General features: G+C 50.9%; 1 protein-coding gene across 1 annotated transcript; it reads left to right on the plus strand.

Moving 5' to 3' along the window:
- The first annotated feature begins 1,834 nt into the window (after positions 1-1,834).
- LOC142587131 (iris-like) lies at positions 1,835-13,647 on the plus strand. The gene is made up of 5 exons (XM_075698019.1): positions 1,835-2,180; positions 3,819-4,042; positions 5,208-5,439; positions 10,228-10,547; positions 13,231-13,647. The coding sequence occupies exons 1-5, from the start codon at positions 2,025-2,027 to the stop codon at positions 13,562-13,564; spliced, it is 1,266 nt and encodes a 421-aa protein (XP_075554134.1). The 5' UTR covers positions 1,835-2,024; the 3' UTR covers positions 13,565-13,647.
- Positions 13,648-14,659: the final 1,012 nt, after the last annotated feature.

Genomic DNA, 14,659 nt, shown 5'->3' on the forward strand with positions numbered 1-14,659 from the left:
AACACTTTCTTTTTTTATTTCAAACGTGGCATTTAATACAGCGAGTTAGCATTGTATGGAAGTTACACAACCAAAGCCGGTAACCGCATTCGAAAGACGATTTGTGTGAGCTCTAGCCTATAAAGAAAACGACCGTATAGTCGCCCCCTAAACGAGAGGCAACGACACACCCGATCAATCGAGGCGTACCAGTCCGGTCGAGATTCTGTTTGGCCGTAGAGGACCTTCAGCTGAACAATCGTTCGGTTAAACTGCACCCACGCAAAAAACAGTGGACTCAGTATTAATACGGTCCATCACATTTTTTGTTTACCATAAGCTGCTGTATTCCAATTAGTAAACACATATCACGGGGCACACCACCTTCGCTAAGCACAACCGAATATCGAACGGTATATGCGGATTCAAATCAAAGTCTTTTTTTTTTTCTTCAGAGTCCTTTGCAGCACGTCCCAAAACAATGTTGTATATTTACAACTGGTAAAACAATGGCCGATCGTTTCCGATACGTGAACGGAGAGGTAGCGTACTTCGGAGTATTCATCTGCTTTCTCCTAAGCAAAGTTATGTGCTCCTCCGCAGTGCTGTAGTACCTATAGGGAAAGGGAGATTTCTAGGAGCAAAAGTGGAGGCAGAAGTAGGGTAGAAGTCGCCAGATGTCTCTCTCGTAACTCGCGCATGCGCACAACTTCCGGACAAGCGCGAGAAATAATGCACCGCGGTCGATCGTGCAGGAGAGCGTCCACTAAAAGGTGTACCACAAACCAGACAGTGTCTTGAAAAGAACCGGCAGGCATAGAGTTTCTCACTATATTACCTAGGGGGAAAGCTGGCGCTGTGCCGCTGTTGTACACGCATGGGAATGCATGCTGGGATGTGGTGGCTTTGGATCGGCATCGATCGTTCTTGCATAGCCAGAACGTATACACTTTGAAGGAGCGCCTGGTTAGCTAGCACCATTCTGCCCGTCACCATGGTTCAATCCCCTACGAAGTCAACACGTAAAGAATGTAATTTTCTTCTTTAGCGTTACTCTAAACATGCTTCATTTATTCATAAGGACTTTTTGCTTGAACGTATAATCATACGAAACGTGAAAAGTATCGGCGGGTCGCTAAAGCTGCAGAGGACAGACGACAGCTAGGGTCTGCGCTCGCTTTTTCACGTGTTTGTCAGCGCTTGCATCGCACGTTTGGAGATGCGCAAACTTTATTGAGAAATGTAATACGGGTGAGCGAAAACGTTCTAATGAGAATTTCATTTTACGAACGCTTTGTACGCGCAGCCATTACCCCGTTCTAGGCCAAGCCAGGTTCGAGACAAAGCCTCGGACGCCCCCGTATGCACACCGGCATTCCCAAAAGGCGGTACAACGCCCTTCAGGAAACTCGCAGAGACGGTGGCGTCGCAGTTCCCCCTAGGTAATATTGCGAGAAACTCTATATATGCCGGCAACCATAACAAGAAAATGACAAACCAAACAAATTTAACAGGGCAATCGCTTGCAATCACTAATGAAATCATGGACGGCGGCGCAAACATCCCTATGACTATAAGTACCAGAGTCGAAGCACCAAATGAAATTATAACTGAAGTTATCAGTTCAAGGGTGTGCGTTTTCGAAAGGAAACCCCGAGGTTATCGCGGTTATACACCTCCTTCGCTCTCAAAAGCGGATTATCGAATCACCTTCCTTCTCTTTCTTTCACCCCTTGGGCACCATACCTCGAGCTTCTTTATTTATGTTTGCCCCTTTTTTTTCTCGGCACCATCGCGGCTAAAACTGCACCGGGCGCGCCACGCGTGCACCATCCTCGCGAGGTCGGCAAAGAAAAGAAGAAGATCGAAGGAGCGGGTCCCGTTCCGCACGCCGAGCAAAAGTGAAGAAGACCGCGAGCTCCCCAGGCAGCCAGGCACCGGTGGCGCCCGTTCGATCTAGCGCCCTCTGAAAGCCCGTCCCGCACGGTCGAGTTCTTCATCTCCAACCCGTTGTAAAAGAAAAAAAAAAAACCCGCGGCGAAGACATGAGTGGCACGGCGCTGGGCCAACCGCCCGTGGAACCCAAGAAGACCGTGTCCGGCAACAGAGTCCAGCAGCAGCAGGCGACCACCAAGGAAGCGACCGGCGGCCCCGCGGCTGTCCAGGCGCTCAACAACCTCGGCCTCGCGCTCTTCCAGCAGGTATAATATGTGCCAACATGGCAGCGGTACGCCGGCGGATCCTACGTATAATACGCGGGGAATCGGTGGTATAGATGGTGCTTGCTTCGACGTTTACTGAACTGGTCACTTCCACCCTTTAGTAAAGCAATGAACGGGGCTAGTTGGTGGACGTTCAGGATTGTATTGCGCTTATAGTGTTACACTGACGAACATAAGGGACAAGATGCGGACGCACGTAGCGCGAGCACGTCTGCGTCTTGTCCCTTACGTTCGTTAGTGTAACACTAAGCGCAATACAATCATGCACTTCCCCCCCATTCTTCGCTTCTACGCGCCAAAGATTTCGCGTAACGGAATTCTTTTTCTTCGTATATTCAAATTGCAAACCAACGCTATCATGTCTGTGTAGGTTGTGCGTAAGTCGTACTTTACAAATTTGCTGGCTCATCTTACTTTGAGAAATTCTACTAGTTCAGTGACGCCTACGCACCACGCGTAGGGCCCACGTGGTTCGGGATGATTTTTCCGTCACGGTCAACGCCGCCGACGCCGGATTTTCCGCGACGCGGGGCCCTCAACACTACCGCGTCAGAAACAAAAGAAAGCTAATGGGAAATAGGCCCCCACCACGTGATCGGCAAGCGGTGCCCTCTAGCCGCCGAGCGCGCGATGATTGGGCGAGCAGAGCGCACACCAGGCGCTGCAGTCGTTGACCCACCATGGGAATGATGGGAAGTGCATGGATTTGTCTGAACTTCGTGCTTGTGGATTCAGACGTTGGTGTGGCTGTGTTTACTACGCTTTATATGCTTTCATTGTCATAAATTTCAGAGCAATCTATACTGTTCGAAGTGCAGAAGACAGTGCGAAACACGCTCAATCAGCACTAATTGCAACGATTGAGCTAGTCGAGGTGCCCAAATCGAAACGCGCCAAGCGTCTCAAGGCACTGGCATGCCCGCAAGAATAAGCTCGTTTCACATCGCCTATCGATGCATGCGGCGTCCATTGTTTAATAATGGTTTCAGTATCAGGTTTCTGTGCTAGAGGTCCTGTGTTCGAATCCTGCCGTAGGACAATTTTAATAATGTATATTTAATTAGTTACTACGCAGTATAATGTTTGAAAATGAGGAGCTTACAAAGTCATAAAGCCGTTTGAAGCCAGAATGACGAACTTTAGGCAAATATATGTACTTCCCATGATTGTACAACCACTCACGTAGACACTAGCTCCAGAGTTCCCTCTGGTAATTATTGTATGAAACTCTATGGCGCGCACAGCAGCGGGAGGCCCCATCTCGGCCAGGGTGTCGCTGAATGTCACTGCGAACCAAACGATGACTTGAAAGGTCGGGCCAACTCTCCCGACAAGTCAGCGCGCAGGCGGGCCCCGAAGGAAACAAGGGGGCGAACGTCCGAGAGGGTTCCCTAGCCGAATCGATGTCACGCTCCTATACCTAGTTTGCGCCCTCCGCTGCTTCCCCCACGGCCGTATTGCAGGCGCTCTCCATCTCGACGCGGCTGCATGCTTATCCCAAGGCGTGTATACCCCGACGATGTCTTCGATGTTGCCAGCGATCGAGACTGGCCCTACATTCGCATACGACGCACCCCCTGGTTTTTCTTTCTTTACGCGCACGTGACCTGGGCGCAGGTGGCCGATCACCTGGACACCCACAACGCGCTGCTGTGCCCGGCGGCCGTGGCGGCGTCCCTGTTGGCGTCTCAGGCGTGCGCCGTGGGCGAGACGCGGCAGCAGCTGGTCGAGCTGCTGGTCAAGGCGGGGGGCAAGCTAGAGCACCTGCAGGAGGCCACGCTGAGCGCGTTCGAGACGCTCAATGGCGACACGGCCAACGGAGAGGCCGCCCTCGCCTACAGGTATACGAACCCTAGAGGGTCCTTCGGCGTGTGCGCATAAGCTTCTGGGCAATCCGTGCGCGGAGTACCGGGTTGCCGTAGAGCTGTGGACGGCTTATTTTATGCTGGCGTCCCATTAGAAACGAGGCGGTGGCAAATGGTCCCTATAGCCTGCCCGAGCTAATCAGGGTATGTGCTTTATGCGCTTTTCAGTCTAGCGTTGCGCCTTTATGAGCTTAATTTTTTTGTGTGTTCCGTAAAACCTCTATAGCTATACCTTGTATGGTTACCTATGCCCGTAACGTATTCCGGTCCTATCAATTTGTTCCCAGATTTTCTTTTTTTCTACCAAATAAATTTCAGGATCCGTACGCGCTTTCAAAAGCTTTGAAAAACCTTGAAAACTATTGGATTCATAAATTGCGTTTTCAAGGCATTCAAAGTTCCATATTTGCGAGTCCTGGAAAACCCTGGAATTTTAAACATATTTTAAAGGATTGACTACATTTAGTAGATTTTCTGAAATGCGTGACAACATTCAAGCACTTTGTTTCAATAGCAGGCTGATTGCTGCAACGACTGCACGAAGAAATGTCCCAACGCGCTGTTTTGTTATGTGGCCACAGCAGGCGACATCCTGGACGTAGAGATCACGTGAGAACTGAAGTCATATAGCCTCCGTAAGGCAGCATTATTGTTCTGGTTTGGAAGCAGAGAAAGAAAGCAACAGCATGAAGTACCAACGGGTCTGAACAAGCGTCGTCTCGAGGAGGAGTTTGAAAAAAATAGAAATAAAGAAGAGCACACTGGAAGCCGGAGTGGCCGAGTTCTGTCTCTGCGTGCTGGCACTAGTTGCGAAACCCGATGTAGCAGCACAGCAGACAACTGAGCGAGCGGGAGCGAGTTTCAAAACGTCGCGATCTTTCTGCTCCCGCACGATCACATCCCGCGTCATCACGTCACGACGGAGTCACGGAAACGAAACCGTAACTGGCCGTGGAGAAGCTCCATCTACACATCGAGTAAATCATTTACGTTGTTCCGCGAGGCTTGCCAGTATTGTTTCGCTATGTGGTTCGCAGGCCTAGGGACTTCGTTCTAACGCGAGAAATGAGCCTAAAATATAACGTCGTTAGTATACTCCTTCGGAAGGACGCGGCGGGTGATCGACCACTGCGCTGCGCAGGATGTTCGTGAGCCGAAGCCTCGACGTGAACCAGGAGTGCCACGAGGAGCTGCAGTCGCAGCTGCGCTGTGCCGTGCACCGGGTGTCGTTCCACGCGAGCTCTCCCGAGGAGGTCGCGGACGCCGTGAACAGCGCCTTCGCCGACGGAAGCCCGCTCATCGGAGAGATCCTGGCGCCGGACGCCGTAGACCCGACCACCAAGATGGTCGTGGCCTCGGCCTTCCACTACAGGGTACGTTAAAGCCCCTTAAACTTCGTATAGTAGTGCCACGATTTGAAGAATGCCGCCTCCTCCTCGCGCGCTCTGGCCGACGCCGCGTCGCCATTGGCCTAATAGTATCACGTGGGCCCTCGCGCCGTGCATCAGCGCCATTTTTGCTCGAGAAGCGTCCACGGAGTGGCGATCGCGGAGCGCATGTTGGCGCCGTTGCTACGATCGAGCGGTGTAGGCGGCGCCACGGTCGAGGAGGGAGCGTGAAAGAGGAGAAACAAGGAGGAGTGAAGGCGGGGGAGGAGAGTGTCGCTACTTTAGGAAGTTTAAGGGGCTTTAGGGTAGGTGTTCCTCGTGCGACCTCTTGTGTAGCACATTACAAGGTCGCATTGCCTTCCCGTTCTCTTCTAGTTAACTCAAATTAAACGTAGTTTGAAAATTACTGTAAACTATATTCGTCCCGCATATGAAGTCGGATGCGTGCCGAACTGTACGAAAGTGATCTGAGCATTTGATAGACCGACCAACCGAGACTACATCAGACTACACTTGACTGACTGACTTACTGACGGACTAGATTGGACAAGACTAGGCTTGACTTAACCAGACTAGACTGATTGAGTGACTAGGCTAAATTAGACTGGGCCAAATTAGACAGTACGAGCTGACTGACTGGACTGAACCGCTAATGGGGTGTAACGTCCTAAAGGAACACTGGCGCAACGAAACACACCGCAGTAGAGGTTCTTGGACTACATTTGACCAGCTGAGGTTCCTTAACGAGCCTCCCAAATCTAAGTGCACGAGCGCTTAGGAATTTCGGCCCCATCAATAATGTGCGGTAGCCCCTCCTTAGCGTCATAACGACGCATCCCCAGCTGAGCCACCTAGGAGGGTACGCCAGTTGTGCCCTATATAGGCCACTCCGTCGTAAAAAACACGCCCGCGAAGTGCGTCTGGAATATACAGCGAGTTGAAATTGAAATTCCCGAATGCAGCAGCAACATGCCAACCTATATGCAATGATGCGGTATGTTTCAGCTTCACCTCTTCATTTCGTAAAGAGGGGCGCGGGATATATCCGTGCATCACGATCACTTCCGTTAGACGCATCGAACGAACGGACCATATGAAGTCAACCAAAATTAAATTCTCGGGTTTTACGTGCCAAAAGCACGAAACGATTATGATGCATGCGGTAAATGGGGGACTCCGTATTAATGGACAGCTTTAGGTTATACAGGGGACGCAAGAGGCTTGCGTATGCAAGAGCCAAGGGCGACGGTACCGCGCATGCGCAGACCTAAACGTAGGAGTCTGTGCATGCGTAGTACCGTGGCCCTTACAGTTGTTGTGTACGCAAGCCGCTTGCGTCCCCTAACCTAAAGCTCTCTCATTTTGACCGCCTGGAGTTCTTCAACGTGCACCCAACACACGGTATACGCGGGCGTTCCTCTCTCTCTCTTTCATCGGTCCCATCGAAATGCGGCCGCTGCGGCCGGGATTTGATTCCGCCCCCTCGGGCTTAATTAGCAGCGCAATGTTGTAGCCACTACGCGACCACGGATGAAGCCAAGGAAAGCGCAGGGTAAATTACCTGCCGGTTTCTCTATATCGAAACGTATAGAAATAATAACGTAATGAAAAGTGAGAGCGGACGAGGGGAAAAATAATTGCCGCTGAATGGGAGCGGCACCCGAATTCGCGCGAACTTATACACGCGCGAAGCTCTACGAAATGCAGCTCAGTCGATGGAGCATCGCGTCGGTATTATAGACCACCAACTGTAGCTCGACACGCTGGAGCATCGCACGTGTAATGCGGAAACTGTGGGCTTCCGCTCCCGCCGGGGGTGAAGTCCTTCCTTTTCTGGTCCGCTTTCATTTCCCTTTCTCATTTCTACATTTCAGTCTTTAAAAGAACAAACAACAGGTAATTTCCTATATGCCTTTGTGACTTCACTGTCAGTTGGCTCGATGTGGTTGCCTCTAAAAGAAAAATCGTCGAGACCATCGGTTTCGTCACTTCATCACGATCCTTTAGAGTGCACGCGTGCCCAGTATATACACGAAATGCAGGCTATGTAAAATTGAATGCTGTGTGCGGCTATAATCACTAATCGACGGAATCGCGCAAGCAGGCTGGAGGAAAGCATCGCGAGGCTTACGAGATAATAAAAAGAAAAGAAACTTGTCATCCAGACTTGTCATATACCGCGATGTAACAAAGGAAGCACATGCAGGTTTATTCTTCAGAAGAGGAGAAACTTCGCACTTGAGGAAAAAAAGTTGGTCCTGGCCCGGGTTTAGAACCCGGGAACCAACGCCCTTTCCGGGACGGTATACCTTGTTTCCACCGTCTGAGCTGCGTATGGCCCTGGAGTTGGACGCGGAAACGGCGCAGAATAACAGAACGCGAGAAAGGGACAGACATCGGCGTTAACGAACAGCCGAATGTTTATCATTTTGTTGTAACGTTGTAAGCAAGATCATCTTAGTCTATTCTGTTTTTCTTGCCAAGTGCCATAGTATGCATATAGGGTATACCATCTATGACGTTAGACCCCCCCCCCCCAAGCTCTTGAAAATAAAATCTAGAACGTGCGAAGACGCAACTATGGAATTGTATTCTGTCATGCAGTGACGTATAACCGCACCAGGAGGATTTTTTTCCATAACTGAACTATCTATAGTTATATTAGGTAAATTAACTAATGTTTTAATTACTGAATTCAGGAAGCGAACTTTTATAGAAATGTAATAACTGTGTATATAACACTCGATTCAGTTGTTCTCGTTGTGCTATGTTCCGCGTATTTTATTTTTCGCGTTATAAAGAAAACGCGCAAAATAAGAATAACCGGACGAATAATTTCATTAAGCTAAACTTAATGAAGTAAAATTAAGCTAATTGTTCCGCCTATCGCCTGCTACCTCTGGTGTCATGGCGCGCGACCGCACGCATAATCATGCGACTATTTTCATATTTAGCGCGTTTTGAGCGAGTATGCGACCGGTATAGTAACCAACATGCCGACAAAGAACGTCAAACGCAATGTCAGATACCCTGAGGCAATATCCTGGCTGGCGGCAACGGTAAAGAAACAATTTATGATAAGTGAGAGAAACTACTTCTCGAAGCGAGGTCAGGATGCCTTACAGCTCGTAGTTAGAAAGCGAAGTACGTCAAGGAATACGAAGCACCTACTTGCTGCGGTAAGGCTATAGGGAGACGATGGAAGATATTTTATTAGAACGCGAAGATATCTGCCGAGCGGTAGGTTTAGGCTCTTCTGGCCTCCTCGAAGCCCTTGGTTTCAGCGAGAGCAGGGGAAAAGTAAGTCTGTACGCTCTAGAGGTTAGTAAAAGGCGATCGGAAGTTTTGTGGAAGAAAAGATAGGGAGACGACTTACAACGGAGGCGTACAATAACAAGGTTGCCGATAGTGGGTTAGAAAGGTTGATGCTGGGAATTTGCTTTTCGTTCTTTTTTTTAATATGGGTAAGACATTGGGCAGAATAATAAGAAGGGTTTGGTGGCGCAACCCACCGCCCCCTTTCAAAGGGGACATTCATAGCATCCATCCATCCGTCCATCCATCCTACCTCGGGCGGAACACCTCCACGGGCGGCAAGGGCAGCGGCCAGCGTGCGCTTTCTGGTGCGACCAAGGAGGTTTAAAACTTTAAACCTCCTTGGGTACGACCATAAAAATGAATACGAAGCCAAATCAGGCACGGAGATTCACTTCAAGTCAGCGCCGCGTTCTAAAGCGAAAGCTTTCTGGCCGCGAACTTGCGATTTCGCCGTGGCGGTGCTCCGAGGAGGCACATGACGTCACAACGCGCGCCCCGCCGCGGATATTTCTCTCTGTTTCTCTCGCTTCCTAGTAACTACTGCGCATGCGCCAGTAGTAGCACCGAGCCACAGGTGTTCCGCCGCTGCGCAGCGCCGGGCTTTTCCCCCGCCGCCGTTTGGTATGACGTCACACCGCGTTCCTCGTCGTTGCGCTCGCCTCCACTTGCTTCACCAGCTACGTCGCGTGTCTGATAACATATCGGAGGATTGAAAAGGAGAGATGGCGTGCGCCGCAACCACAGTTGGGGCGGCATTATGGACGGCGACAATTCTGATAAGCAGGAGGAGGCCTGGAATCGACATCGGAACGAGATGAAGAGGAAACGAATCGTCCAGGAAACAGACGAACAGAGCGCAGAAGGACTAGCTAAACGCCGCCACATAGCTAGACAACCAGACTAACCTGGACTTGCAATCAAGATTAATTAAGGCTAACGATGCCTTAGCTTTCGATACGTACATCCTGGCATAGCCGAGCTAAGCCACTGCCATTTTTTTTTCCATTTCCTTCATTTCGGACGCATGACTTCGCGTCCGCGATGCATGCGGAATCGCCGTCGCGTCTGCTACATCTGTGGCGCCTGCCGGTATGCGCTCCGATGTGCTGCTTTAAGCGCGCAGCTGCACTGGCCTCACGTGTTTGTTATACGCTGTCATACTGCTTCAACCTTCGACCGAAACTATAATGAAAGACTGCGCACATTTATGGCCTAGCATTTGTCAATGTGCAACGAAGTTGCCACCGCTTCTTAGAATACACGAAATGTCACTCTCTTGCTATGACAAATCCCTCTCTGAGAGAGAGAGAGAGAGAAAGAAAGAAAGAAAGAAAGAAAGAAAGAAAGAGAGAGAGAGAGAGAGAGAGAGAGAGAGAGAGAGAGAGAGAGAGAGAGAGAGAGAGAGAGAGAGAGAGAGAGAGACCAATTCCTGATTCTGGGTCCCACGCCACGCAGGGCCTTCTCGAGCCGCCGTTCACGCGCAACCCGGCGGAGCGCAGCTTCAAGCTCAACCTGACCACCGAGGTGCTGCTGGAGTTCGAGCGAAGCGCCGGCCGCTTCATGCACGCCGACATCGAGGACCCCGTGGCGGCCAAGGCGCTGGAGCTGCCCTACCGCGGGGGCGCCGCCTCCCTGTTGCTCCTGCTGCCGGACAGGGCCCGGCGTCTGAACGACCTGCGGCAGCAGCTCACGCCGGCGTTCCTCGCCAAGGTGTCCGGCTGCCTGAAGCCCAAGCACGTGCGCGTGGAGCTGCCCCTCGTCAGGATCGAGGCCAGGTGCGATGAGGATCGATGTTCGTTGGCAGCAGATCCCCTTTGAGACGGGGCGGCGACAAGTATGGTCACCCATATAGCCTGCTTGAGTTTAATCGGGTGTGCGCTGTATATGTACATGCTTTTCATTCTAGCATTTTGCATGGATGTCCTTAAACTTCGTTTTTCTCTTGCTTAAAACTTCTGCGTGTACACGTTGTACAGCTATAGATGTGCAACAGATTCGGTAGTGTCAATCTTCCCCACATTTTCCCCACCAATACTCTAAACGTCTCTCGTTTAATTATCTCGACTGCTGACCAGTTGAAGCTTCCATCCACACTACAGTGTAAATTTAAGCACTTCTGGAACGTGTATACGTTACCTGCGGCTGTCATTAGGTTAACACCTGAGTGAAAAAAAAAAAAAAAAGCCTCGAGAGCGCCGCCACGTGGTCAAAATCGCCGCTACTGACAATCAGCAAGTGTTGCTATCGTCGGCATCGAGTCGAATTACCGAAGATGCTATTCCGGATGTTGTCAAATTAAGCCGTGTTTGTCAAACTCGCCATCTTGGCAGCTCCGATTGGCTCAGAGGACTGCTGCGGCGTCTCTGATTGGCTCAAAATGCCGCCTTTGCAGAATCTGACGGTGTCCAGAACAGGTGGCGTCTGAATCCACGCCCAAGCGACGGCTTCCTTAGTTAGGAGAGGCGGGAGCATCGATTGTGTGACACGATTGAATTGCCAAACGAGTGGGCGCAACACGCGATCAGAGCACACGGGAGGTTTCAGTGCTCTCCCGCTCCGCGCCATCTTGTAGTAACGGTTCGCAAAGCCAACCGCTAGCTCGCCATCGCGTGAACGTTCAAAATCGCGCCTTTCTTCAGCGAAAGCCCGATTCTGACAAATCACTGTTCGCGAACTGTTCGCTTTCCGAACCGCTGCAATATGGCGCTCCAGGCACTGCGATACGGCAAAGCAGCCGATCAAGTAAGCATCGACGAAAAAAAAGGCATACTACCCGGTAACTCAACATTCTCGACCAATACGCCGAGTCTTAGAGGTCACGTGTTGGGCCGACGACGCTGCGTAGGAAAAAGAGAAGGGAGTGACTTCACGCAAGGTTCGCTTGTCGAGGCCTTGCGGCTTGACGTAACGCTCCATCCTGTTCATACTTCCTGAATGCCCGAGACAGTGTAGTCCGCGAGGAACACGTGGTTCGCGTTGTGGGGGCGTCCGCGTCTTGCCGATTTGCCGCGCTGGCACGTAATCGCTATGCTGCAATAACACGTTGCAGAAGATCAACAGCTTGATAGCACGTAACCGCATCAAGAAAACTTAGCTTCACATAGACTCCAAGATATGCGTTTGACCTTTACGACTTCTAGACTAAACAGAATACTTAAGGATCGCCCGTTGCACATAACACGCTCATTTTCCAGGGGCTACATTACCCTATGTGGCGGACATATTATACCTTCACGAGATGTCAAAAATGCCTAATCCACACATTGACAATTTGCTAACAAAAAAGAAAGGTAATTTACGGTACATGTTGTAAATTACGAATTGTAATCGATGAATTACCAAGGCACAGTCACTTGAGAACAAAGTGAGAATCGCACCGGTTTCGCGATATATGCGTTCCAGAAATACGCGAAAATCGCCACTACTGCCGCAACAAAGAATCGTTATAATACTGCCCGTTTCCGGCCACTAAATGACCGCGCCACATCATTTGCAGCAAACTCAATCATCGTCATCGTCATTGCCAGACTAGCGAGGTCAGATCAGCTTGCTGTACAATTCCAATTGTCGTTTCTAGTACAACAAGGCCCCCAGCAGCCAGCAGGACGTCAAATTGAGGCAGGTTAGGTGCCTATATAGCAGCCCAACGACGATTACATCGTCGTTATCAGCGAAACTTACATGTGCACCCAGCATGCTAGAGGACAATCGTTATCACGACCGTCCGAGAATGTTTTCAGCCGCACACATAAGACAATCGTCGTAGTTACCCCCCCATAACGATCACCGTCACCATAAACTCCACGTTTGGCCAAATTAGGTATTCAGCAGCACCGGAAAATTCGTCACCGCTATCGGACAAGAGTGGAAACGCACTCTTAACAAGACACCCAGTACGGAAAGCGGAAGCACACTGACTGCGTTAATCAGTAAACATGTCGAGCCCTGCGCAACAATGTCACACCGCTTAAACAGACAGTTCCGGGGAAGCAGAGGCGTGCTATAGGCTTAACGGTGGCCGGTATACCTGAAGCGCAACGCTTTGGCACAACGCGTAATGAAGAATGTCCCAAGGGCGTTAATGCTCACGTGTATATATCGCTTGCTGCTATTCCTATACTATATGCTTACACTAGTATATGCATCTGTTTTGGCAAAACTAAAATACTTAAGCCTAACGTGACGTGCGGCTCGAAGGTTTATACACCCGCTGGTTTCGTTATATACATATACTTTGTATATGCACCTCCACTTTGCTAAAGCTCCCTCATACGGAAGCCTATATACCCGACGTGCGGCTCGAAGGTACACCCGCTGGTTTTGGCGCGCGCCTCCGAGTTTCTAAAACTCTCTAATAGCTAAGCCTAACGCGACGCGCCGCTCGAAGGCGCACCTTCCGCGCGGTTTCGTTGCGTACTGACAGTCACTCCTTCTAAAGCCTCGTTCCCCGTGGGGCAGGTACTCGCTGAACACGACGCTGATCCGCGCGGGCGTCAAGCAGGCGTTCATGCCGAGCGCCGATTTCACCAAGCTGGCGCCCGAGGCCGAAGTGCGGCTCGGAGACCTGCTGCACAAGGCGACGCTGGTGCTGGACGAAGGCAAGCCCACGCGCACGCTGCCCGTGGAAAAGCTCGGCGAGGAAGAGAGGCTGAAGCTGGCCAGGTCGCCGTCCGTCCTGCCGGCCGACGTCCAGTTCGAGCTGACGCGCCCGTTCATCTTCGTGTTGCGCAGGGCCGGCGACGGCTGCATCCTGCTCGTCGGCGTCGTCAGGGACCTCAAGAGGCTGCAGTAGCGCGCCCACCGCTACGGGCTTCGGGGCTTGGTCGCGACGTCCTTGTCCCCCTTCTCAGCCTTGTCGTAGTAAAGCAGTTTTGTGTCCACACTTATGTGCCTTCGGTCATATATATATGTAGCCTCCGAGATCTCGGGCGGACAGCGCGCGCGGCCCGATCTCTGAGGTGACGCTTCGGCTGTGCGTCTTAGTCGCCTTTTCTAACAAGCGGGGTTTGCTCCGACGTCATCAAACAAGGCCGCCATATTGCTGTACAGCTACCACGGTGAAAAGCTGCGCTTAATCTCGATCAGCTTATCTTCGGCAGCACAGCGGAGACCGTGAATGAGACAAGAGCGGCCGCCTGCGTTTCGGTCAGCGTCCACCGTCACGCACCCCACAGCAGAGAATATAGAAAGATAAAACAAAACAGAGGGACAGAAAGGGGGGGGGACGATTGGAAGGCGCTGCCTCGGGACATGGAGACGACGGAAGGGGGCGCACGGCCGCACCGAGGCCGGGACGAGCCAAAGTATAACCATCGGCTGGCGACGGACAAAGGAGCGGCAGACGTCGGCAGAGAGGAGGAACAAGCACGCACTTAGCCCTAACGTGGCAGATTATTTACAACATTGCTAGATAACGGTGGTTTACTTAGTTATCGATTTGTGTGCGCCCTCTTCCATGTTTCTTTTCGCAGCTGTAATTTCAAAAATTACCATGTCGAAACATTTGTACACTGTACATAATTGTGGATGTTCCTCTTTTGTGCGATTTTAATGTTACTTTAGAAGAACGCTTGTTCTCTCAAATGCACTGTTTGTCACCACGAGGAGGATAGGCCTGGTCAGGCATACACAGCCTTCAGCCTCCCTCCTGATGGATGCTGTATATGCCATTGAAGAAGAGAGAGAATAAACAAAGACGTTTAAACAAAACAAAACAAAAAAACTTTCCGACGTCTGGACGTGGCCTAGGTTTAAATTTTGATTTCTATTGCATTGTATTCAGTCAAAGTTCATTTGAAAAAGCAAAGCAAAAGCTTCTTCTTGGCCAGTCACCACAGTGGGTGCGACCTCTTATGTAGAAGAAAAACAGTCGACCCAACCGCGGGCA

Source organism: Dermacentor variabilis, chromosome 7 (assembly GCF_050947875.1).
Source record: "Dermacentor variabilis isolate Ectoservices chromosome 7, ASM5094787v1, whole genome shotgun sequence".
NCBI classification, from domain to species: Eukaryota; Metazoa; Arthropoda; class Arachnida; order Ixodida; family Ixodidae; genus Dermacentor; species Dermacentor variabilis.

Excerpts from the sequence above, each read along its gene's own strand:
- LOC142587131 (XM_075698019.1), top strand. The coding sequence starts at position 2,025 with ATGAGTGGCACGGCGCTGGGCCAACCGCCCGTGGAACCCAAGAAGACC. Across the intron at positions 2,181-3,818 it reads GCCTCGCGCTCTTCCAGCAG|GTGGCCGATCACCTGGACAC; the intron begins GTATAATATGTG and ends ACCTGGGCGCAG. Across the intron at positions 4,043-5,207 it reads GAGGCCGCCCTCGCCTACAG|GATGTTCGTGAGCCGAAGCC; the intron begins GTATACGAACCC and ends TGCGCTGCGCAG.